This window comes from Necator americanus, chromosome III, assembly GCF_031761385.1.
Source record: "Necator americanus strain Aroian chromosome III, whole genome shotgun sequence".
In the NCBI taxonomy this organism is placed as follows: Eukaryota; Metazoa; Nematoda; class Chromadorea; order Rhabditida; family Ancylostomatidae; genus Necator; species Necator americanus.
In genome coordinates, this window is record NC_087373.1 from 12,171,008 (window position 1) to 12,195,179 (window position 24,172).

The following is a 24,172-nucleotide window of genomic DNA, read 5'->3' on the forward strand; positions in this document are numbered from 1 at the left end:
CAAATATGTACAGGATGGAAAATCCGTCACTTCACTACGAGCAATTTCCTATTTCAGCGGTTTTTTTCCCTAAAAACCTGGTCCTCTAATTATTGTTAATGCCCCTAGTGGCACAACTATTATACTATGCAACTAATGAAAAATGGAAAAATTTTTTAAAATAGATTTGATGGATGGAAATGATTGTAAAGGATAAAATTATGAAGGGAATTTCTTTTCCAGCTTCTTTCAATAGCTTATGTCACTACAACTTATTATGGATATCTATTTGAAGTACCCCAGGAGGATTAGGTCTTAGGATATAATTTTTTTCTCTGGGTTCCTTATGATTTTTTTTTCTGTTTATTTCATTTTCAGGCACTTAGGGATTTTTTTTTAATTTGTATGAAACAATATCTCTACAGTCCTTTCGTAACAAATCTGTCAGTAATTATGCAGTGAAGAAGATGATAATGATTTATGGTCAATGTAATATTGTCGCTCTTCTTTACAATTACATCAATATTATATAATAATAATTAATATTACATTGACTACAAATCATCATCATCATCTTCACTGCATAATTACATTCGCATATCTATTGGTTTACAATCCAAATTTAAAACATAATTCAAAATAATTAAATCTGTCAGTTATTTTTCCACTTGAGGCTGGTTGCTTTGTTGGGGCAAGAACGATGAGTGGTGTGGTATTTGGCGGAAGCAGCTGACTCATCCCGATGAACAATTCCGAGACAACGGATTTGTTCTGTCAAGAAACGTAAAAACCAGGAAGTAGAAGCGGAAAGATAAGTGATGGAGAAGAAGAGATTAAGAAGGAAGAAGTTGGAAGTTGGTGGGCAACTTGCACTTTATGTAACTACCATCACTAGCCATAATGGAACGCGAGAGAAAAACGCGATTTTTTTCTCAGCGATTTATCCGCTTTTCATCCATCCACATCCTTCGTTTATCTATATTTCCATATTCGTCTTTATCTTTATTATTCATCAATTCATTTACCTACTAATCCAGCGAGAGTACAAAAGATAATTGTTTAAATGATATAACAGTATAAAACGAAAACAGTGCTAGAGCTTGAAGTTGTAAATCTAATCACACGCACTGCAGGTCAATAATAACTGCACATTTGTTGAATAGTGTTTGCTTTCGCAGTTTTTACGCCTGGATCACCCAATCCAAATAAAAGGAAAAAAGAAGTGAAAAAAATGTGAATGAATTCGCTTAGAAACTTACACACTACCTTTATCATGCAGATTATGAAGTGGTAGTGGTGGTTGCCTTTTTGTAGCGAAAGCATTGTAATTGATTTATTATTTGTAATCGAAACAGAGTAACGCTTTTATTTTATATTTATGTATACTTATATGTTTCTAGAGTAATTCTATCCGGAATTTTGTGGAGTTCATAACTGAGTGCAACAGTTGAGCGTGTTTTTTGGTGGTGTCGAATGTCATAAAAAAAAATTTCGTTCGTCTTTTCGTCTAGATTTTAGTAGACGAAAGTACACAAAAATACCCTTAATTCTTGAAAAGGAGAATATTTCATCAGAGAGCTGCCTATGCGCAGGATACTCCCTCTATTCAATGGTATTTTGTAGTGAAATGCTTCAAGACAAGAGAATTTGTTCACTCATACGAGTGGTGAAGTTCACCTCACGCAGTTTCATTTCCTTAATCCCCTGGGTGTAAAGAGTTGTCTCGTTGAGTAGACGGGAGCTTTGGGGCTCACGTTAAAGACTATCAAGTAAATAATAAATATCGTCCACATGTATTAGGTGAAGGTAAAATCTTCTTTTCGTTCGTGTCGGAGTTTGGAGAAACATGAATGCGAACCACCACTGCTGATGTGAGTAGATGGAGACGAAACATACAACGACACATAGGAACATTGTGATGTCGTTCAATAAATAAATAAATAAATTTTAAGCGTTTTCACTAGATGTCTTTAGTGAGCCATAACTATATCTGTAGATGTAATAATCACATCGGGTCATACGAAGATTTCAACATTACATTACTTCAAAAAAAAGTTCCTCATGAGTCTTTCGTTTGATGGAACCAGTTGTATGTTGTAGCGTTCCAAAACAAAAGTTAAAAAAAGAAGATTCGATACATTCTTCAATGCCGCTACGAAAAAGGTGAAATGGGAGAGCAAGCCAACAAAAAATTTTGTGCTGTTTATAGAACTAATACAGTATCGAATGCAACCGCAAAGCGGTGGTTTCAACGATTCCGGTAATAAAGATGCCGAAGATGAGGCACGCTCTGCTAGGCCGACTGTCGAAAATGTCGATAAAATCATGGAATTTGCCAGGTTGGACCGCCATGTGAGCACGTATTCTATTTCCCAAGAGCTGAAGACTACCCAGAAAATCGTATGAAACCATTTGCATAAGGCTGTTCTCAAGAAGAAGATCGCTATATGTTTGCGTCACGAATTGACGCAAAGGACGCTTTGGGTCGAATTGATGCCTGCGATTCTCTGCCGAACTTTGTTCAACGAAATCGACCCATTTTTGAAGCGAATGGTAGTTTGCGATGAAAAATGTGTCACATACGAGAAAAAAAAGCGAAAAAAGATCGTGGTTCAATGATCGTGGTCTACTCTGGTGACCCGAGCCAAACGCTCACCAGAGTAGCAGCCAAGAAGATTTGGTGCGTGTGTGTTTGAAGGGATTGGAAGGAAATCATCTCCTATGAGCTCCTTCCATCGAAGGAAACACTCAATTCGGACCTCCACTGTCAAGAACTGTCTGGATTGAAGCAGGCGATCAACCAGAAGTGGCCAGAATTGCTCCATAGGAAACTTGCTGGGTTCCATCAAGATAACGCCGGCCCGTAAGAATCTTTAACGATGCGTCAGAAGCTCTGAGAGCTTGGATGGGCGGTTTTACCACACCCGGCGTATAGCCCAAACCTGGCACCAGGTGACCATCACCTTTTCAAGCATTTGCAAAATTTTGTTGATGGTACAAGATTGGTCTCAAGATAGACTTGTGAAAATGAGCTGGTCACGTTTTTTGCCAATGAGGATGAGGACGTTTTCAATCGCGGAGTTATGAAATTGTCATCAAAATGGGCGAAAGTTATCGAACAAAATGGCACGTAGTTGATCCAAGTCGGTTACTCCTAACTACGTTAATAGTAATGCTAGTTAATGTTAATGTTGATAATGTTGATAGTGTTAATACAGTTAATAATTAAAGCGAAAAAACGCTCAGATCTTTTCACTTCAGCTAGTATTTTCAATGCTGTGTCCTTCCTTTAGACTTCAAGAATGAAAAAGCGAAAACAGGAACACATGACCCAGATAACTGTAACCGATAAGCAACATGCGAATCAGTTCACCTGACGAGGCAACTCATTACACACGTAGGATTGACGAAATGAAACTGCATTATAGGACTAGAATATTCCTTCCTGAAATTCCTGGCTGCCGCAACTCTGTACGCGCGTACGAGTGGTGAAGCTCACTTCACACTGTTTTATTTTATTAGGGTGCTTTTGGTGCAAAGAGTTATCTCGTTGGGTGAACTGAAATTCCCTTCAAGAATTCCCTAGTGTTTGGATTTGTGATTATAATTCACGTTTTCTCCGCTCAGTCATAGAGATTATGTCCTGAACTATACATACTAATGTTTTCCCAACGCTGGAAATTTTCAGGAAAGCTGCCTTTAGGAAATGTGTGTGATTCGTTTTTCTGTTGGATTTATTAGACCGTATGAGAGCTGTTTTTCGTTTAATTGGCTGCCCGACTAAATCGAGGCGACTTCCATGGTTACGCGGATTGAATTCGTCAAACATGGAACCCGGATTTCTTAAGCGCGTTTCTAGTTGGAAATATTCAAAAGATATCACATCAATACGATCTTTATGCCTTAATTTAATATTTATTTCAATTTAATTCATGAAGCGAAAATCTCTTGCTGTTTCAAAACCTGCGTTCTTCTTTACCTTTTCTGTCGAAGAAACTTGATCAGCATTATATTATCCTGGCATTTCGTTCATATTTTCTACTGGTGCAGCCCCATCCTCGAGTTATCTATGAATAATTTCCAATTTTTCACCTATGGAATCTTCTTTGGAATTCTTAAGGCTTTTCGATGCCTAAAATCTTCAGAAGTGAAGATCTTTCGGCGGTTTACAGCTGATTTCAGCGCCTATAATTCTTACTTTTTTTAATTTAGCGGATTTAGACTATTTAAATGCTGTTTTAAGAAAATTGAAGCTGTTAAAACCGTAGAGCCGTTGAGAATAGCGTAACGCATTTCTAGAAGGTTTGAAGTAAATGCCATTGATTCAGCTTATGAATCACCTATGCACAATGGAAGAAACGTTTTCCATAACATAGGCGTGACATTTTATCACACTAAAACGGAATAAAATGTTCTAGAGTACTAATTCATTATATGTAGTATATATATATATATATATTTTGCGAGCATAGCGTAATGGTAAGAGGTCACCACCCACGTCTGAGCGGTCAATGGTTCGAATCCGTCCAACGTAAACCATACTTTTCGCTTTTCTAGAGTCGAAAAATTCTTAAAATACTCGTCTGCTAAGATAAAAAACACCTGCATGCGGCCGAACAAAAGTGTCGTTTATGTAATTTTGTACGTCATTTATGTAATTTATCCAAGCTTGTAAATAAAACAGATGGTAGTGTCCTCGACAAACCGTCCTATGAATTTCTTTGTTCGCCCGTGTGGTTTCGAAATTGGAACAACGATTCTCTGCAAGAATAACTATTCATGGAAAAAGAAACGAAACCGGCCGCAAAGTTCAAGGACATTATAAAATCTGAAAAGGTCACCGAATGTCGGAAGATTTCCTTCCAATCGTTTTCTTTCAAAGCTAAATAGGAAGAGTTGGGATTTTTGCGATATTAGATTTTCACGTTGTTGCAGGAAATTTTTCTTAGCACATAAGTAAATCTTGATGCCGGCTCCACAACGACGAAACAAAGTGCTCAAGTTTTTCCTACATTTTCTCGTGCTACACTCACTTTGGTAATCTGATATACATGCTCGTTTCTGGCTCTCAAGCATTTATTTGAGCAAAGGAAAATTTGATGCAGTGTATTGGTATGGTTAAAAACTCCGGAAAGCTATTGATCTGGGAAAAATGTGGATTTTCTGCGGAGGAATGGTGTCCATAGAAATACACGTTACTTTTTGGAAAACACGATCTTAAGGAAAACAATGGAACGTTCCCCCTTCAATTGAGGACTATACTAACTTTTGCGGTATATTGTAAAACAAAGTGATCAAATATAAAGAAAGACAAAAAGCCCTAAAAACCGAAAATTCATCAGAATTTTTGTCAAATTCCTTTTTTTTAGGCGAATAAACGTCCCAATACATTCAACGTCTCATTACTTTTATTTTCATGGATAACAATTTTTGGAAAGAATAACAGGATTATATCCAAATTTATATATATGTTCTTTAAGCCATGAAATTTTTCTAGTTTATTTCCTTTGCAGACTCTCTAACCTGTAGAGTATCCAAGTCATACACGCCTACTTTTTTTGTTCTTAGGAGAGTGCCTAATGAGGAAGAAAAAACGACTGGAATGAGAGGAAAGAACCGAGCGAACCGAAAAAAAAAAAACTGAGAGCGATGACAATGGAGATGGCCATATCCGTTCTTTTAAAGGCATCACCCCATGAATCTGAGGTGGTACGGATTTCAGGTGGAGTATTCTTATAAGTGATAGTAGATTATGGAGAGGGGATGATTCCGTCCATTTCTTCTCTAATTGCCGTAAAAAAACGGCCCGGAAGATGCGGCGCAAGCACAAGGCTGGCGCGCTCCAGTCGAACTCGGTGTAGAAAATAGCGCGCCGGAATGCTCGAAGCCCCGTATCTTTTTTTTATGGCAGTTAGGAAGAAGTGGACGGAATCACTCTCCTCCCCAGAATCTACTATGCTGTATACGAATACTCCACCTAAAATCCGTACCACCTCAGATTCGTGGAGTGATGCCTTTAAAATCCTCCAACTCTCTGAAAGCACATTTCTGACGGTATAACTTGATGAAAGACGATATGAGGGGTCACGTGAGTATCTAAGTAAGTAAGTATCCAAGTATAACTTGACTTGTTCTATGAGCATCTACATATTCGGTAATATTTCAGCAATCAATAACTAAATTCTTCTAGTTAGTGATCGAAATCGTCGAGATAGAATAGATATGCAATTACTAAATTAATTATATTTAAGTTGAGGATATTTGAATATATTAATACTTAAATATATTGACTTAAATATTCTGTACTTAAATACCCCAAAATCCCTTTAAAAAGAGATCGTAAATTAAAAAATTAAGAAATGCTGATCGAAATCTGGGTGATTTAGAAGTTAATTTAGGTGCAATATCAATGGGGACCCAATGTCTTGTGTTGTCATGAGAAGTTAGTGATTTTCTTGAGGAGAACCCTCGTAGTAACTCCACGTAAGGTAAAATGTGAAAATAAACGGGAATTTCCCATGTTTTTGACCTCTTCTCGTTCAGTGACTCGTTCGACAAAAATTCCTCACTATTCTCTGAACTTGCGTGCGTCATCTTTCCATATGGGACGTATTAGAGTAAACGAGAAGTTTTCACGTTGGTGTCAAAAACTGTGATCGTCGTTGGTCTTCAACGGATAGAAGGAATACTCTCAGCAACAGTTTCCGTGCTTGTTCTAGGGAATGAGATACGTAGCGTAAGCGTTATGACATCATCCATACATTCTCAACAGATAAATTCTGGATCTATTCTCCATGTTGACTAGGTATACTGTCATAAGTTTTCTTTCTGCATTAAATTGCACAGCTTAAGATTTGTGAAATCAAGAAAATAAATAAACATTAGCATTCAAAAATGTCCCTTTGTTATCCTAGGCTTTGTTGCCTGGATAAATGTCCTTTAAAAGGATTAGCATATGGATTATCACCGACACGATTGCCTCTTATCCTAGAGAAGCGACAGCTGTGCATCTGCCGGTGCCTCTACTGTTGCTCTTCCATGCTCTTGAAAGACGTCTGATGGTCGATTGTGCGTTCGGATCACGTTTCCTTTAATGAGTGTTTGCGCAGTGCAATCATTAATTCACGAGTTCATGTAGGCCTTTTCGGGAGGGAGAGAAAGATCATTCTGCACTAGTATAGTGCCTATTCTTGGACTCAATTCAAAATACGTCGATGAACTATACGACCAGGTGAATTGGTCCTAACGATGGTGAGGAAGTGTCGGAAGTGAGGGCGTGGCCGGCGGCTCGAGCTCGGCCAGGCTTCAAAAACAACGAATATCGCAGTCTTAGGTATTCGTTGAGTTGAAGTCCGACAGATCGACGAGTTATCAGCGGACTCGCTGGGCATGACGGTACGAACATGAAGGGGTGACCGCAGCGCTCTCGCGTAAAATGACTAATTTCGGGACATTCTAGGCTTACCTGCGTTCCTGGAGGTTCCCGGTTGTAGTCGACTCCTTTGCGGATCACTTAGATAGTACGTAGATCAAAAGTAGCTCACAGCTCGACAACCACAAACGACAGCAGCCGACCGCCCGCCACGCCCGGCTATAAACCGACTAACTCGATATCCATTAGAAATGTACGGTAGTTGGTAATCCGATACTGTTTGCCCTAGGGGGGCCCCCGTGTGGTGGATGCTAGAAACATGCGGTGGGCGTGGCGGCAGAGTGCAGAGTGGCGAGAGCGGGCGGTGCCAAGCGATGCGGTCAGAGACGTAGCGGTGCTGAGTTCCCTCTCGGGATTCTGTGTGTGCGTGTGTGTGCGAGCGCGCCGGCCTCCGAACGGAAGACATTGACCCTCTGCGTGAACGAGCAAAGCCAGCCATCTGCGAGTTGAAACATGGTGAGTGATATTTTTGAGGATATTTCGTCTGCTGCCTAGCCCTGTCATTCTCGACTTAGAAGTATAAACACCCTTTAGAGCTATTTCCTGGCGTAGTGAAATTCAAAAATTTTACATTCGCGCCAAAATGATGGTTTATACTCACGGAAATGATCGCTGGGAAAGGCTGATTGGACCAGATTTTTTGTAGAGGGTCGTCCCCCACTCCTCAAAATATTTCCATGCTAGTGCGGTAGATGTAAAAATACGTGAGTTGATATGTTGACTGCGATTTTGCGCTGAAGATTTCTTTGCAGCACCATAAATGGAAACGTTTGTATTTATGAAGAATAATTAGAAATCCGAAGATCATCCAAAATCTCCCTTTTGAAGCCTACATCGAAAGGCTCATTTCTAAAATTTGAAGAATCTCTCTTTGCGCTGGAGCTCTTTCTGGAAAAACGCCTTTCTCGCGAGTTCTTAATGTATCATCCTGTCAGAACGAAATAGCCTCAGTGAAAATTTAATCTTCTCGCTGTAATTGTTTTTCGTCTTATAATTCAATCTGGATGTTGTATTCGCATGGATCGTCAAATTCACTTTTGCCTCTACTACTGAAGATAAACTCTTTGTGATGTCTTTTTTTTAAAGAAAAAAAACTTCGAAAGCACAGAAATATTCCTTTGTCGTCTGAAATTTTGAATTTTCCCTCCTATTTCGAAACCCCTACTCAAGGCCACTAAAAGCACTGTTCGCTCAGAAAAAAAACACTGCGAACAGGTTTTGAGTAAATTTCACCCATTTCGCCTCCTCTGTCCGATCATCCGAGAAATACACATGAGATTATTCCCAGCCAATCACTTCTACTCCGACAAATTGCTGCCAATTACACCATCAACGTTTCTATTATCATCTCCAGGAACACTATTTATTTCGATAGGCAATATTTGACATTTTTCCTGAAGAACTGAGCTCGGTTACGAATTGTTCGGTTGATAAATGCGCTTGCGCCTTTCTTTGTGTTTGTGACAAATTTTGCAGGAATATGACAAGAGTTGATGAAAAACGAGCGCTATCTAGCAAAATCTAAGAGCATCCACTATAACGGAAATCCCCTAGGAGACTGAAGTCTTTTTGAGGACAATGTACTTAGCCATATCTCACTCGTACCAATTTTTCTGATTTTTTTTCGGATCTAAGGTCCCAAACTATGAGAACTTCACTATGGTAGGATTGTAGTACGCAGCTGTTTGAGAAGTGCTCAAATAACCTTGTCTTCAGTGTTTAAAAAAAGTAAGAAAAATAACCACAAAATTTGTGAATTTCCTGAAATTTTGGGAGATATGTTTCGTTTCTCTTCGCGAGAACTTTCACTTTTTTTCGTTTTCTTTTCTTGCTTTTTCATCTTATAACCGAATGAACCGAATGAAGTTATGAACAAAAATAATCTCGTGAAATTCGAAATCCCGATTTTCCTTAGCGAATGCTCGAATGTTCCGTTTTTGGAAATAATTATTTACTAGGTGTATTTTTAAATCGAGTAGAAAATTCCCAGGTTATTTAAATCGTCAGACTTCCTGAAAATTTCCATTGAATTCCACTTGGTATTCGTCTTTTTTTCCAAAAAATTGGTGGGCCTATAGTTACTATTTTTGCACTTCTTCGCAGTAGAACTCTGCACAAACTAGATTTCTACTCCAACTCTTTGGTGGGCCCGTTTTCCTGCACTAATATCCTTAACCGACTATTTTTCCAGGAAAATTCTCCAGCACCGTACTTTTAGAACTTCCTTCAACCCTTATAAAGTTACTGTCGCCTGTCTTTCTCCATAAGATCCTCATCAGTGGATCTTTTTGCCTGATTCTACAATTCTTTCATCTTCCCGTTTGGAATCCTACTTGGCTATTCATGTAATCTTATTTCCAAAACTAGAACAGTAAGGTCAAAAAAGATTTGGCCAGAAATTTGCTTGAAAAGCATTTTGAAACATTTCCAGGAAAATTCACCGTTCTTAGAGTAAAATTCACGTGTAAATCCCTGAGAAAACGCTCGGTCCATCCAAAAACCGTCGATGAAGGGCTAATTGCTGGAAAATGGGGTGCTCCGCGCTCGATATGCGCGCTAGCCGCTCTTTCTTAGGGTGGTGGCGGTTGGTGGCCGAGCATTTATGGGGCCCGCTGGGTGCTTCTGTCTTCCATAAATTCGACCCAGCAGGTGTCGAACAAGGTGCATGCCTGTGTCCGCTATTACGCATTAACATTCGCAGCAATGAGCATTCGCACACGCTTTACTCCACTTGGATTAACCTGGATTTGCGGGGACAGGAATAAATAAACGGTTTGTTTTTACAGCGTGAGGTGATCTCGATTCATATTGGACAGGCCGGCGTTCAGATTGGAAATGCATGCTGGGAGTTGTATTGCCTGGAACATGGTATGTACATGGAAAAACTGCTTTCACAAGCACTTCCATTCATCCACGATATGTTCACAATTTTTCTTTTTAGGAATCCAACCGGACGGCCAGATGCCATCTGATAAATCGCTTGGCGGATGTGATGACTCGTTCTCGACGTTCTTCTCCGAAACCGGAAGCGGTCGACACGTGCCGCGAGCGGTGATGATCGACCTGGAGCCGACGGTCATCGGTCAGTCTCATCTGGATTTCGTAAGCGCTTCAACGAGTGTCGGCCATGTCGAGAAGATTAACTCGATGCGTCGTGCACTGCTCGCCCTCCCCGCCGTCCCTCCAGCGGCGCCACTGTCTCTAGTCATGCTCTATTGCCAATTAGCGTCATGTCCCACGGCTCCGACAGATGGTATAGCGTTGAGATCGATACCCGAGACAAAACAATAGCGGATCCTCTTAATAAAACCACTAGGATGGCGGGGATCCCTTTGGAGTGATTCCCGTATGAGGAACATGTGGTTAGAATGCATGGATCCTCTGAGCATCTGAGATCGAATGGCTCTCGGGTTTTCCTCCGCGAGAAATCGAGGGAACGAGCGCGCAACCGGCACAAGTGCAGCACCTCGTCGTTTCCGATTTCACCGTATTTCGCCGGCTGCCCTTCTGATGCAGTTTCCGGCATTTGACCGTGTCCAAGGCGCCGTTACGAGTAAACGGGCGCCGCAGACCTATTATAACGAGTGTGTTTACACCTAACTGCCAAAAGCTGGCTAATCTCGAAAGCTCTCTGCGGAATTGTGTGCTTCTATTGTAGTCGAGTTGCATAGAAACAGCGGCAAGGATTACGGTAGCTTCCATGAAAGATAAGTCTTAAAAGTGCATATACCAAATAATTCTAACGACTAAAATATTTTCTGTGACAGAGGTGATACTCGTTCCTCAAAAGAATCGATGTCCAGCAAATTTCTCTTTAAAAATAAAAATGAATAGTTCTTTTGGGAAAAATCAGGCATCTTTTACATCAATTTACATTTAGATCAATTTGTTCCTTTTTTTCTAAACAGAAGCCATTTTCATGAAACTTAAATAAGAGATCTTAGGCCTCTAAAAGGTTCGGAGTCATTCTTTAAAAAAAATTCCTCCCAAGAGAACGCAGGGATCATCACTTTTAAAGTGTGCGTCTTCGCGTCTGAAATCCAGATGCCGCCTTGGATAAAAAATTTGAAGTTGAAATTGAAGGGAAGTTTACAAAAACCGTCCAGGATTTGAATGTAACTAGTGAAGTAAATAGAGTGAATGTGACTAATGGTATCTCACCCATCGACACGGTCGCAACTTACGAAAACGAATAAACTCTCGTAAATATCTCCATAATTATCTACATCCTACGATACTTCGGATGATTTTTGAAAATTTCTTGATTGCTAATTGTTTGAGCAGAGTATTACAACTGAAATTTTCTAAGAGAATCACCATCCTAATTGTAATGTCTGTAATGTCTGGATTACATATTGTTACGGATTGTTCCTACGATGAGCACACACACTATCCGAATTAGCACTTAGCGTTGATTGCATTCGCTTAGAGCGGCTAAATTGAGATGATCTCGAAATTTCCGATTAGTCTTCATCTTGGGGCAATTTTCAGCGTTCTGAATCTTCGATGGGGTTTTTGAAACAAAAGAAGGTGGTAGGGACTAGACCTTTTTAGCAGATGCCTATTTTCCCGAATTTTAATTTTCACAGGGATCATTTCTCGTAGGACGGTGTGTAGAACTCTCTTAAAAATGAATTGTATTCCGCAATTTTTTAAACTTCAAATTCTTTAAATGGCATTCCTGCGTTGTTTGTTTTTTTTTCTTATTCTGCCTACTTTCGATTCGCACGAAGAATTGCATTCTACTCGAAAGTGCAAAACTTGTTCGCTTTTCTGCATTTACGGACTTCCAAGAATCTTGAACTATTGAAGAGGAATGTGCAAAATAACTTGATTTAATGTAGAATATTCTAAAGTGGTAGAGAGAGAAGAAGAAAAGATGTTTCTGGAAAATCCTTTCCACGTTCTCCAGAAATTGTAGCATGAAAAATCTTTGAAGGAGCTCCATCTGAAATGATGCCATTTTGATTCCCTGCGCGCTTGCACTATTGCAGTAACCATTAGCTGTCCAATCGTCGTTTCCGGATTCCAGAAAAAGGAAGAAGTCTCTATTTTGGGTCCCATTCTGCTGTCGATGTAATAACATCAATGGTACTAAAAGTAGAAATATATTTTCTTGCAGTAACATTTTCGATATATAGTGTGTAATTTAGTTTTATGCGCATTTACAATCTATTTTTATTTTTTTTCGGTATTTTTCATCGACAAGGGTGTAAATCGATGGGACACATCACTGAGGTATACTGTGCTAGATATGTAATTTAATTATTGAGCAAAATTCTGTTTACTTTGAAGTTAAACTTATTTGAAATTTATTTTTGAGCTTTTTTTCAGATTTCACGTATGAATAGGTGAGAGAGTAGATGTTTCTTTCGGTTAGCAGGATCTTGGTCTTGCCTGGAAAATAAGAAATGCTGGATGATCGAGAATGTCACACGGTATTCATCTCCAGCAATTAGAAATGCAAGTGAAACGTTGCTCGGGAATACATTGTTGGTGGTAGTCGAGCTCTATTCATATCTGATGGCGAAGCCGGAAAGAAAGTGCCATGCATTGTTTAGGATAATGATGGTGATTCCGTGGATCTTCGTGAATTCGGCGGTGGTGTTTTTTCCTCCTCCACCGAATGTCTGCCCTCTCCGCTGTCATCGTTTGCAGAGTGCGCTTTTTGGAACGCGTTACCCTCATTATTCCATTTGGTTATGTAAGAGAATTCAATTATTCGAACACAGCGTTGGGATGCAGCAGTCGCGAGTCGAATTGCACCGTCTGCAATGCGTTTAATTTAATGGGAAAAACTCCGCCTAATCCAGGGTTAGCGTTGGAAATACGGCAGTCGATAGGAGTGGAAAAAAGGAACAACTTGTAGTATAATTCTAAACTACATGACGTAGCGTAGTGGTAAAATGTCAACAGTACGTCTGTGAAGTTAATAGTCCGAAACCGCCCAGAGTCTTTCCAGTTATTGCTTCCTTTGGGGATCCAGTTCCAGGGAGTTGGTAGCGGATCTTTCTGGGAGGATAAAAACACCGGCTCAGAAGAGCATTTGATCCTTTCTCCTGCATTCGAGCGTTGTTTGTGGGAAATATATACAAAATACCAACAAATAAATTAGTGAATAGTGAATAGATGTAGTAAATAATAAATATATAAAATATGTATTAAGTACAATATGTATTGGTGTTCGATACGGTACATCTCTGAGAGGACAAGAACATTGATTTGAGGCATAGTTTACCACCTGTATGTCATTGGATTGGCCGCATGTGGATTTATAAACCTCTAGGATTCTGAGCTGAAGTGGACGACACATCCAAAAAGGGTTGACTGGCGCCAGGCTCCGTAATCCTCCCAATTTTCAAATTCACGCCAAACACTCAACGAAAACACCAAAACGGCTAGACAAATAGTATTTTGACCTTTTTCGTCGTTCGTCCCAGTCGCGCGGACCTCATCTAATGCCATTCCATCGATTTGTGTGGAATGGACGCCGCAAGCCGCAGTTGCAATTCGAGCAAAAGGCGACCAAGGAGAAAAACCCGAAACCAATAGACAGAGAGAAGGTCGTTTCGAAAGCATCGGCGCAGCAACGGCCGCGATGAGCAAATTCTGGAAGTCGCTGGAAGAATTGTAGCCATCAATCCGATCCTACCGTATTTAGATGAGATCCGTACCGGAACCTACCGATCACTGTTTCATCCTGAACAACTTATTACTGGCAAGGAAGATGCTGCTAATAATTATGCTCGTGGCCATTACACCATCGGAAAGGTTGGTGAATATTTTTTGGAAGTATTTCGTACGGATTTTGTACTTACCATCGGATTTCCTTCACTGCCATTCGCGAAGTGCTAATTTAGGTTATCTCTTTGAAAAAAAAAACAAAAAAAAAGTGTTTTGATCTAAAAACTTAGGTTACGGTGTCCATTTGAGAATTCTTCTGGCGTAGGATGCCTTGAGACATTCGTCTAAATAAAACTTAATGTTTATTCTACGTTTAGCACTTGTTATTTTTTCAGGAAATCATCGACCTCACCCTGGATCGCATCCGCCGTCTCGCTGACAACTGCACCGGACTTCAGGTAATTATCTACATAGTCTAAGACTGCAATCCGGGGAATCCCTAGGTTGGATCTTTGTTTCCCCTGGATAACCATGAAGATTTATTTGATTTTATTGGATCTTCTTCTCTGCAACTTCCAAGGGATCCGATCCTTTGCAGCGCTAAGTTCTTTGTTCTAAGTTTTTGCCCTTGAATTTCGATTTTAAAAAAGAACGAAGGGAAGGAATGTCTCGGGATTTCGGATTCAGGGATACTCCTTCATTTATTTTCATTTGTCTAGTTATTCATGTGCACTAATGGCGCACAAAAAAAAAGAAAAAAAAGCACATTTATTTGAGTCAGAGCATTATAAACAGATATTCAAATAATGTGAAGACAAATGTTTAATGTTTCCGTACATCTACACAGTCCTACATTACAGATAAATCGTATCGTTACCAGAAATGAAATTAAAATAAAATAATCAATAGTAATCAGAAAATAAATAATAGAATAGATAATAGAATCTCAGCTTACAGATAGACGAAAATCGTATCGTTACAAAAAAATCGTCTCATAGTTTGGAGTTTATGGAGAGCAGAGTCCGGAAAAGTCGCGCGCGCCGCCAAAAAAAGCCTACGCGTTGGCCAAACTACTCTCTAATACCCTGTTTTTGTTGCTCCACTGAGACGCGCCCAGATTTATGGTGGCGCCAAACTCATTTCTTTTTCAATCACTGTAGGAACCGACCGTGGCGTCTTTTTCGTGTACGAACATATGTGACGCTCAGACACGGGACACACGCCTGAATCCTTATTAGATTTTGCGTTTCTGCGGGAATCGCCAAAAAAAAGTACTTAACCTAGAAACGCATAGAAAAACTCGCGGTTTTTCTCGTTTGGAATAGATGCTGAGTGTGGAATTGGATGAGTTTTCTGGATTGAGGGTGGAGGGGGAAAAGGATAGCGCTGCATCGGGGCATGTTTTAATCCGGAACGCTTGTAAGCACCGTGGAACTATGTATGCTCTAGGAAAGCTTGAGGACCACCTGGGATACGGTATGTGCATACTGTATGTGTACAGTTGATGGGAGAAAGTAGTACTGAATTTTGTACTGAGAAACGTCGTAAGAACTCAGAGGAGGAAATCAGAAAAAAGACTTCATTCTATTTAGTGCATGATCAAACATTAAATGATTATCGACCAAAAGCTAAGTATAAATTACCGTACCTGACCGTGGTACAGTACTAATGATTACTGTACCGTACGCTAACTAACGCTTATCTGAAATGTTATACGCAGTACATATCCCTCATCCATAAAGATGTAGTCATATTGGATTTGCCCACTTCACTTTTTCTGACCACCATTACGACTTCCACTTCGGATGAAATATGGCAAGGTTAATGGGTTCGTGCGAGTTCACGACTGAAGAATACTCACTGGAGAAGCACAGAAAAATCCGCAAAGGGGTGCGCAGGAGTTCTGAAGGTTTCTGATCCATAGAAAAAACCCCATAGAAACTCAAAAAAAAACCATGAAACAACATAAACGCATAAGCATAACCCATAAAATAGAAGAATAGTTCACTTAGTTTTGGTTTAATTTTAAAAAAAAACCGAAAAAAGTTAAACTGATGGGAAAAAGTCCGTCAGTCGTTTGACGTCATAGAATAAAAATAAATTATGGAACCAAGTGGTTCCTATAATGTAGAAACGTAACTATTCCTTCCGTATTAGATGGACAATGTAAGTCACACGGATACGAAGACTGAAATTGGGATAACCTTGGGGAATTCTCTATGTTAATGGATGGATCGTGAGACGACATGTGTTCATGTTAGCAACATCTGCGTATTGTGATGCCCACTTGTTTGAAACGTCAGCAAAAACGTCGCAAAAAAGAAAAGGAAGGAAAATAAGAAAAAAAAAGCGGACAATTCGTTCAGAGTTCTTTTCAAACGAGAGAATGGTCAATTCATTGGTGCATTCAGAAATTTTTCTCTAAAATTTTTCTATTTTTCTCTAAAATATGTTTATTTATCTAGTTAATCGGTCACGAAGTGTCGGAAGTGTACACGAACATGAAAAAAGTTCATTTTGCCTGCTGCGAATTTTTTTTTCGAATACTCTACATATTGAAAAAAAAGCTGGTTGCATTATTTTTTTTAATGAAAATTCTGTTGTGTGGACGTTTTTTTGGCGGATATATCGTAATGATCCTTGACATATGTGAGCTATGACAAAGCTTATTAACTATTAACCGCCCTTGACTTTTTGCTGAGACGAATTTCTCAATTTCCGAAGCTGACTATCCGAATCAAAGATCAATAGATCATATCAATCAGATTAATAGATCATATCTTTTCGCAAACAAGCAAACAAACAAAATTCTATCATATTTCAGTATTATTTTTAATCGTTTAATCGCGTTCGTTCGACGAAACATTTGAGATGCAAGGCCTACCAGTTATCTTTGACGTTCTGCTCACAAAAAGTGAATAATTTGAACTACTCATACTTAAAGATAACGTTCGTGAAGATTTTTGAAGATGAAGTTCAGTTTTTTTTTTCTCCTGGTAGTCCCAGTAGGTAGATTCCGGGTAGTAGTGCACAAGTATCACAGTGAAAACCCTTGATTCTCTCTCTTTCTCTTCTCCGTACCCCGAAAATCAAGGAAAGTGATAAATCAGAAACTTTGCGTATGTAAGGTCTCTATAACGTTTTAAGAACACATTCTAGAGACGTGTTTCCCCATAAAAAGAAGTCATTAGAACTACTAGAACCACTTTTTTCCCTAACCTCTTGACAACGTTCCTGAAGATAGAGTTGGCGGAAATTTCCCTCAGTCACCCAGGGGCTGTGTGAGTCATTTCGTCGGAGGTGTTCTGGAAAAGTTGGCTGGAACTTAGTGGTTCTAGTACTTAGGAACTGATGTTTCCAAAAATTCCCGAGTGAATTTTCATCATGACGAGTGCAGACCTTATGCAGGGCACTCCACCGGGGTAAATCACAACCTCAAAAATCTCGCCGAACTCTTTTCTTAAATTGCAAGGCTGTTTATCGGTATGTTAGCTAACAATGCTCGTCAACAACTCATGTTCCCTGAGAAAATCAATCTTAGCTACAGCTCAAAGAAATAAATTAAAAACACATTCACCGTTCATCAAAGAATCGAGTTTGACTTTGGTCCATTGAGGACATAGTTGAATACGAGTGCAATAGTATTCAATTGCCAAAAATTGCAATTCAAGGCCACTAAAATTCTAGAAAGAAAAATAAATTTTGGTGCAAGACCTTCAGACCAACCTAATACATAGATATGCACATTCAAATATTCACTTAATTTTGAGTCACAGAGTTTTCTGGGAATTTGACCTCAAAATGTACGAGCACAGTGTCCTTCAAAATGCCCACTTTAAAGGGGTTTTTAAGAAATTGCAGTTCCGTTTCGCAGAAAAGAATATCTCAGCCTACAACATATGACTTATAAGATAACTGGAGCTTAAAACTTTTGCATTTTGTGCTAGTTGTAGATCGAATATTCGAAGCACTCGGTAATCGAATTGTTTGAACATCGCTTGAATGTTAATAAAATGTGTTTCACTAATTGGTTCCAGTTATAAAGTAATCCTTAATTTTTTCCACCCCCAAAATGTTTTGTTTGCCCTAGATATGCCCTGATTTCCAAAGACTGCGGGATATTGATATCTGACCAATAAGGTTGTGTTTTTCAGGGTTTCCTTGTCTTCCACTCATTCGGTGGCGGTACCGGTTCAGGATTCACTTCACTGTTGATGGAAAGACTTTCTGTGGACTACGGCAAGAAGGCGAAACTCGAATTCTCGGTTTATCCTGCTCCTCAGGTCATTCCGAACGATTTTTCATCATATATCCAATATTTTCAGTACATGAGATCAACATGGTCGGAAAAGGAGCATTATTTAAAATCCTCTCTAAAAAAATGTTTAAAAAAATAGAGGAAAAAAGAGATCGAACTACAACTATACGAATATAATATCCGTATAGAAGAGGGAAGAAACAAAGAAAAAGAGAAAGAAGTGATTTGAATCATAAAACTCTATATCTTCGTAGATAACTATCAATTATTATTATATCAACAATTAAATCAATTATTAAAATAATCAATTATCAATGAACAATGGAAATAATCGATTATTATATCATATTAACTATCTATTAAAAATTTGAATTATACAAATTATGGTCACGGTTTTTTTTTTGCTTAAAACAAATATGATTTCTTCTTAGGTGTCAACCGCAGTCGTTGAACCGTACAATTCAATTCTAACCACGCACACCACCTTGGAGCATTCGGACTGCTCGTTCATGGTCGACAATGAGGCCATCTACGACATCTGCAGAAGAAATTTGGATATTGAACGACCCAGTTACACAAATCTGAATCGACTTATCGGTAGGTGATCGAAAAATTGAAATCCGGCTTATTTTCAAGATAATTACACGGTATCTATAGGGTATTGAATGAATCATCCTAATAATTAGGTGGAATTGCAATTTTTCATCTACATTCTCGTTATTTTTTATAGGTCAAATCGTTTCTTCCATAACCGCTTCTCTTCGCTTCGATGGTGCGCTTAACGTCGATTTGACTGAGTTCCAGGTAATCCTTCACTGCAAATATGAGGATGATTTTTACAATTTTGAGGAAAAAAAGAGTTTTGAACGATCGAGATGAATAATTCACATTGATTTTGCATTCCTGCACAATTCTCACTCAATCAGTGCAGTTTTTAAACCATATGATGAGGTAATGAATATAAGAGTGGATTAGTGAATGAAGACATGGTTACATGAACAGAATAGCAATTGATTGAGTGGATGCATAAGTGGATAGGTGTAGGAAATCCGAAACAAATTAGTTAGCCAGTGAATTAATGAGGAAATGCTTCAAGAGATGGATGATGATCATGGAACGGAGTAAAAGCAACGATATTAAGGGGTAAGAAAATCAGTTGAGCTTGTAAAAATAAAGGAAAAGAAGAAAGAAAAAAAAAGAAGAACGGGGGGGTTCCAATGTAAATTAATTTGCTTAGAGATTTTCTCAAAATTTTTCAACCTTCGACTAAAAAAATAGTGTCTGAAAAAATAGTGAGAAAAAATAGAGAAAAATAGTGGAGCTGTGGTGTGCATTTGACTTATATATACAGAAATTTACAGACCAATCTTGTACCGTATCCTCGCATCCACTTCCCGCTTGCCACTTTCTCGCCGGTGATCTCGGCCGAAAAAGCTTATCATGAACAGCTTTCTGTTGCAGAAATTACTAACATGTGAGCGTTTCGTTGTCTGATCTTGAATCAGGAAAATACAAAAAAAAATACCCGCTTTTTTCTCCTAGGTGCTTCGAGCCGCATAATCAAATGGTGAAATGCGATCCACGACATGGTAAGTACATGGCAGTGTGCTTACTTTTCCGAGGTGATGTCGTGCCGAAAGATGTGAACGCCGCAATTGCGACCATCAAAACTAAGCGTTCAATTCAATTCGTCGATTGGTGTCCGACTGGATTCAAGGTCAGCGCTAGATTCACGGTGTTTGATAAGTTTATTCTTATTTTCGAACAGGAAGTGATCTATGATTTTTGGTGAGAAATGAGAATGGAGTATTCTATGAAAGCTATGGAATATTTTATGTCATATCTATATTAGTCATAAATAGACCTCAGCCACAGTCCACCAGAATTGCTGCTGTAAAGCAATTTTTGGAAGGTAAGGCAGAAGGAGACTCTAGCATGAAACTTCACGGAAAAACCCCCGATGCTGTGTAGGAGAGAATCCGTGATGTTTTCCTTCGTTTCGTTCGATCTTTTCAAAGATCAATCGATGATGTGATCAATCCTAACGTAATTGAAGGATTGTAGTGACTGTGCTAGTGCTTGTACTCAGGTCTAATTATGACAAATATTACTGTCAATAAAAACTCTTTTTCAAAACAAACAAAAATATGAATACATGACATGGAATTAAGTAATATTAACACAAAACATATAATATGTATAGTTATGAAATTATGTAATATTCATAAATATTTATAATTATTAATTAATTATCAATTTAAAGTTAACTATTTAATTATAATTTATTTATAAATGTGAAAGATCTAAATGTAAATATATTGGATATCACTGATGAGAAATTGTGTTTTGTATAGACAAATAAATATGTTAGATATTATCGGCAATAAATAATCCTTTCAAATGAACAAGTAAACAATTTTTTTCAGAAATTATTGGTGAGAATTTTTCAAATAAATGAAGATATATGTACATGAGGGGTACTAATAGTGATAATTGCTTCTTTTTTTATGGAATATAGATTTGGCAGCACTCGAGAAGGACTATGAGGAGGTGCACATTGTCTTCAGTTTCTGTGCTCCTTAAATTAGTTTGTCTTCAAAAATTCGAAAATAGAAGCAGACCTTTGAAGTGCCCTTTATTAGTGAAACTAGTGCAGAAGTAATAAATATTCATTATCGTTTAGGTCGGAATAAATTATCAACCACCAACGGTGGTGCCAGGTGGTGATTTGGCTAAGGTGCCCCGTGCCGTGTGCATGCTGTCGAACACCACGGCCATAGCCGAAGCATGGGCACGACTTGATCATAAATTCGATCTAATGTATGCCAAAAGGGCATTCGTACATTGGTAAGAAAAATTCGGAGAATTTTCACGGAAATCCCATGGAAATATTTTGAAATTTAGGTATGTTGGTGAGGGAATGGAAGAGGGAGAATTCTCAGAAGCACGTGAAGATTTGGCAGCACTCGAGAAGGACTATGAGGAGGTGCATAGTGTCTTTATTAGGAATTTTTTCAATAAAAAAATACAAAAATATAACTAAGAATAATAAACCTAAAATATAACATAGTATAGCATGATGTAACCCACATAAATGTAATATTAAAAATAGGATAATTAATTGTTTCTGTTTAAAAGGTAATCATTTATGGATGATTGAGAGGTGTTTATCCTTGCTTTTCTGCTCGAAATGAAGGTCCGTAATTCTAACTGGGCTGATTTGATGCAAGAAAATTCCTCCACATCCTATTTCTCTTCGAGCCAATATTTAGATCAACACAATTCCACATTGATGGGTTCTATTTTTTTTTGAGTTCCATGATTTTATCTCTGTCTACAATCAACTAATTTATGCCCTCCTTATTAGGCCAACGTTTCGGTAGGATCGTGTTTTTCACGTTTTTTTTGTTTGAAAACGCTGGAATTAGCTGCAATCTTTATCTCGTTCTACGCTTACGCAGAAATTATTAGGTCTATTTTTCCTAACGTTATGCTAAAAGTTGATCTTACTGGTGATTTTTTCATTAAATTTTTAGTGAATGGGATATGTTGAAGGCGCTAATCGCGATTATTACACTCGCGTATCGCATTTTAACACCATTTTGTGAGTGCACATTAAATATGATTGTAACCGCCCTCATTCCCTCTTAACAAATTTTCCTCCTATAATTTGCGTCGCAAAATGAACGTAATTATCACGGATAACGTCTCAGATAATCCTATAAGGCACGATATGAGAAGCTCGAGGGAGCGCTCTTAAAATGATGCCATTGGAAAATTAATAATAATACTAATTTGTAATAGTATAGAAACGGTGTCGCGATGCAAAATAGATCTCATTTTTGTGATTTGTCTTCTTAGAAGAGAAAAATTTAAAAGATTTTCTAATTTTTCCAAGTTGTCTATTTTTCTTTTTTTTTCTCAACATAATTTATATAAAGGGTGTGTCTTTTGTCAGTCAAATATAGAACATTTATTAGAACTGAATTTTGCTCCCTTGGGTGACTGTACTGGAAAGAAGAAAGAAGAAAAAAAAAAGGATTTTTCAGAACCAGAGCAGAAATAGAAATTTCCAGAATTCTGGATCTAAGAAGAACTTTTCAGATTTTTTTACATCCCACTGCACAGTTTTGTTGAGGGTAGGAATTACCCTAAAAAAGGGAAAAAGTAGGAAAATCCGTTAGTTTCGGGCCAAACTCACACATAATCGTCTGAGTAATTTCGTTTTAAATCCATAAAAATTAGCTTTGTTGTTCACATCCCAATTCCAGTGGGAACACCTTGAAATAAAAGTGGTAAGAGAAATAAGTATCAAAGAAAGTATATAAGAAGGATTAAAATAAGAATACAATAAATATTTGATGTATCCTCCAGGAAAAGGACAATAAGTTTGCCGATTTTTTCTCAAATATTTTGACTTAGACAAATGTGTTTTTTGGAGCATCATTCGTGTATGCAAATAAATAAATAAATAAATATTTATAAAGGTGAATAATAATAAATACAAGTGATGTAACAAATTAATAATATATAAGAATGTAATACGAATAATAATAATAACGTTCAAAAAATGCGTACTTGTAAGAGAGATTAGAAGAGTATGTTTTGATCTTGACAAAAACTCCGTGTAACTAGCAACTAGCACATACTACAGTAGTATGGACAGTTTTTTCAATCGTCAAGGTCAAATCTCATGAACGTTTCGCTCTCAAAGTCTAAATCCTTCTATTTCTTTCACAGACGAATCTTAAATGTGCCAACTTCTCGTATCTCGGATATTTTCAGGTCGGTGTGGACTCACTTGAGGACAACGGAGAGGAAGGTGATGAGTACTGAACGAGCGTCCTTGTCGTAGTGTTCGTAGTCCACGTGACTTTATTTATCCGTTGTGGCAAATTTTTGCCATCCATTCAACTGTTGCCGTTTTTCCCCGTTCTCCCCCGAATCTCAATTTTCTCGGATTTATATAAGCTTTTTTTTCTTCGCTGCCTCGCTTCGCTTTTGTCTTACACTTACGTTCCGTATTTACATGGTAATTTTCTGACAACGATCGATAAACATTTGTTGCCAGAATGTTGCATCGTTGCACGAAATCTCAGAAAGCAAACAGTACGAAAAAGTGATTTTCCTTAGAAGGTTTGGAGAGTTTCCAGAAATATCCAGCGAAAGGAAAATTTTGCTCTTGTATCGTTTTTATTCACTAAGAAATGATTAGGTAATGGCCTATAACAAGTATCGGAAATTTTTCAAACATTACAGTACATTATTAGTTCATTATTCATTTTCAACAGATATAAAACACGCCCTAATTTCCCGTGCGTAAGACCGGTCTCACACGGAAAAAGTTATGCTCTTTGTACAAGTTCGTGCAGAGAAACATTACGAAAAATAAACAATACGAAAAAAAAACAATACGAAAAAAAATGCGCATGAGAACTACAATAAAATCGGAAAAGACGATTAAAACCATGGGAAAATATTTAATTTGCACATAATCAACTTAATGTCGATACCAGGCGGCTTTATACACGGGGAAGCCTTTATATGAAGGAAATTAGCGTGTATACAGTGAAAACCGAGAACGCTTCTACAGCGAATCGTTTCTGGAGCTTGGAAGTGGACCGATAATGTTAATTGACGGGCAGGTGCTACGGCCTAATGCGGCTGCCTGCATTTTTCCCGGAGTGTGTCGTCCTTGAACATATCCGAGTCCATCCTATTGGATGTATAAGTAGAACTCGCATAGAATCTATTTATCCGTGGCTATTCCATAAACGACAAGGCCTTACGTCTCGAATGAACTGCCTGTGAACGCTAAGTCTCCTTAGATTCTCCTTCACCACCTCCGTCCAGACGTCCTTTTGCTATCGGGAGGCCTT

General features: G+C 38.3%; 1 protein-coding gene across 3 annotated transcripts; it reads left to right on the top strand.

Annotated features, from left to right (window-relative positions):
- Nucleotides 1-2,205: 2,205 nt before the first annotated feature.
- Nucleotides 2,206-23,129, top strand: RB195_009349 (uncharacterized protein; the record flags this gene model as incomplete). Of its 3 annotated transcripts, none has more annotated exons than XM_064189867.1 (13): nt 2,206-2,331; nt 10,198-10,279; nt 10,353-10,493; nt 14,073-14,182; nt 14,431-14,493; nt 18,190-18,318; nt 18,725-18,890; nt 19,024-19,097; nt 19,655-19,767; nt 19,836-20,010; nt 20,977-21,140; nt 21,198-21,279; nt 23,079-23,129. In XM_064189867.1, the coding sequence occupies 13 exons, from the start codon at nt 2,206-2,208 to the stop codon at nt 23,127-23,129; spliced, it is 1,476 nt and encodes a 491-aa protein (XP_064047450.1). The 3 variants fall into 3 exon arrangements, with proteins under 3 accessions (XP_064047450.1, XP_064047451.1, XP_064047452.1); XM_064189869.1 differs by lacking the exon at nt 2,206-2,331 and adding an exon at nt 7,865-7,867; XM_064189868.1 differs by lacking the exons at nt 10,198-10,279; nt 10,353-10,493; nt 14,073-14,182; ... (7 more) ...; nt 21,198-21,279; nt 23,079-23,129 and adding an exon at nt 2,678-2,846 and having other exon boundaries at nt 2,206-2,318.
- Nucleotides 23,130-24,172: the final 1,043 nt, after the last annotated feature.